The 2,660-nt window shown below is 43.2% G+C and overlaps 1 gene segment (V, D, J or C); it reads left to right on the top strand.

Moving 5' to 3' along the window:
• The first annotated feature begins 218 nt into the window (after window positions 1-218).
• LOC134614150 (Ig kappa chain V region 3381-like) lies at window positions 219-1,058 on the top strand. The segment is given in 2 exon segments: window positions 219-431; window positions 715-1,058. Coding segments are annotated over 2 exon segments (390 nt in total).
• The last annotated feature ends 1,602 nt before the right edge of the window (window positions 1,059-2,660 follow it).

The raw sequence follows: 2,660 nt of genomic DNA on the forward strand, positions 1-2,660 counted from the left end.
CTTAAACGAGAAACTAACATAAAAAAAATAAAAATAACTGAGAATCTAAAAAAAATGTTGAGAAAAAGAATAGACTAAGTGACAGATTAATTAAACCCACATATTCTTCATTCAAGCTAATAACTGGTACAGGAAAATTCCATGATGGATTCAGTAAAATAGTTTATATGAAACAAACTCACTGTATATTGTTACTGCACATTGTATTGCTATGTATGTTATTAATATATTGTATTCTGTCTGAAAGGAGCTGATTTCCATATATCACCCATGTAAATCCTGCCACGTGGGGGCATTTCCTTCTGCTCTGTGATGGTATAAATGGCCCATTCTGCAGTCAGTGGTTCAGTGATCTGTATCAGCCCAGTGAGCAGGGATCAGGATGATTTCACACAGCTGTTTGCTGACTATATTCATCATCTGGATTCATGGTGAGAGATAGAGTCTGGTATAAACTGATAAGAAGTAATGAATACAATTTTATTATTTATATTTTACAATGAACATATCCATGTGTGAATGGAAATACATGATACACTTACCATAAATGTTACATCTGTTAATGGACAGTATGTAGTAAGAAACACTAAATATATAGTTTGTTGATCTCTGGACATTGTGTCATATTTTGTGATATATTTAACTATCAAAACGAAATATTTAAAAATAAAAGAATTTAACATGAATTATTTTCATTCATTTTTTTATTCTCAGGATCCTATGGACAGATTGTGATGACTCAAACTCCAAAGTCAGTTACTGTGTCACCAGGAGAAACTGTCACCATGACATGTACATCTAGTACTGATATAGACAGCTGGCTAGCCTGGTACCAACAGAAACCAGGACAACCTCCAAAGCTTCTTATCTATTATGTAAGCAACAGACAGCCTGGGATCCCAGCCCGGTTCAGTGGCAGTGGGTCTGGAACCAGTTACACTTTAACAATCAGTGCAGTGTTAGCAGAAGATGCAGCAGATTATTACTGTCAGCAGGGTTACAGCTTCCCTCTCACAGTGATACAGAGCCGTACAAAAACCTTCCTCTTTCACTGAGCTTGGTCTCGTATCAGACTCTAACATCTGTGTGGCGAAACCGACCTCGCCACGTGTCCTTGGAGGGGGCTGATTGCCCGCCTCTTGCCTTTGGACTATGGACCAGACTTTATGGGAATGTGATACCCCAGATAGCCATACCATGGAGCCTATCCATATAATGAAAGACTATGGGAAAGACTTTAGCTCCATGGCAATTGTACTGTGTGAGTAGGATCTGCGCGCTATTTGGTAGTTTTGTGCGTGCAGATCCCAGCTATCTGGGGATAGGTGAAATGTCTGTGTGTTATGTGTAAATGTGACTTTATGTATTTTAAAGTGTTTTATGTCGTTTTGCAACCATGTGGTTAATGGAGTCTGCCTTTAGTCCTGGGTAATTGGATTACTTCTCCAATTAACTCCAGGGCAGAAGGGAGGAAACCAGGGTGCATTGTGGGGATGTTTTTCTGCCAGCCAGAAAGGAACAAAATATACTTTTAGTAACTTTTGAACCCCTGGTCGGATTCATGCCATTTTTTAATATGTTGTTCCCCTGAATGGATTGATTGTGGATATGTATTTTTATGTGAATGTGATGTATGGTTTTAAAGTTATGAAAGTTGTGTAAAAGTATATTTTACACTGTATGCATAATGGGATTATGTGTCACACTAAGGGGAGGGGATGTGTGGGAGGTAACATCTATGTCATTGGTTCTTTTATGCCTCCCCCTGGGTGTGGCCTGTATGTGTGAGTTGGAAATAAAAGCCAGGCTGGATGAGCCAGTCCAGAGTTCCTGTTTTACCCTCAAAGTGATGTGTCGTCTCATTATTGGGGGAAGTATTTATTGCATGCTGTTCCAGTTGACTGCTAGGAGTACAAGCCTATTCGTATGGTTCCTATTCAATGGTCTACAGCATTCATATGCTTGGGAGAATTTAAAGGTTTCTCGGATTCGGTGATTGTGGTGTCTGCCAGAGTGCTTGGAGTCCTCAGGAAGTGCTAGGAGCATCCATTAACGGAGGTACCTAGTCGGGGTGCCAGGTGATCCGTTACATTGGTGGCAGCGGTGGGATGGTGTCCTAGTGCGAGGTAAAGCAGCTCGGAGACACAGTACGTTTGGATTTACAAATTGAGGGCGACGCTAGTGTGCCTACAGCGTCCCTGTCTACACAAAGATTTGGGAAAATGGGGTTCGTAGACCCCTGGGCAACACACACACCTGAGGAAGAGAGTGAATTAGAATGGAGAGATAATGCCCGGAAAGAATTATGGTACGATGCCCTGGAGGAAGTCCAGTATCAACGGCAGCAGCGCCTTCCTGGTGTCGCATACCAGTTGGAGGAACAAATGGCCTGGCGGATGCCACTTCTGGGAGACCAACCTGGAGGGCAGCGGGTAAGACAACTCGAGCACCTCGTGGAAAGGGAACTGAGCCTGGACGCCTCATACCGGTCACTGTGGTGGTGCACTGTCCAGCCAGAGACGTGGAGGGCAGAGGGCATCCAGCCAGAGGGGGAGAACTACACAAGCCCTGGCCTGTTGTGGAAAGCCTTAGTGGAGGATGTCGACTTCGGCAGTCCAGCAGAGTCACGGTACTGGGCTATCTTTCATTACCGAGGTGAG

Source organism: Pelobates fuscus, chromosome 6 (genome assembly GCF_036172605.1).
Source record: "Pelobates fuscus isolate aPelFus1 chromosome 6, aPelFus1.pri, whole genome shotgun sequence".
NCBI classification, from domain to species: Eukaryota; Metazoa; Chordata; class Amphibia; order Anura; family Pelobatidae; genus Pelobates; species Pelobates fuscus.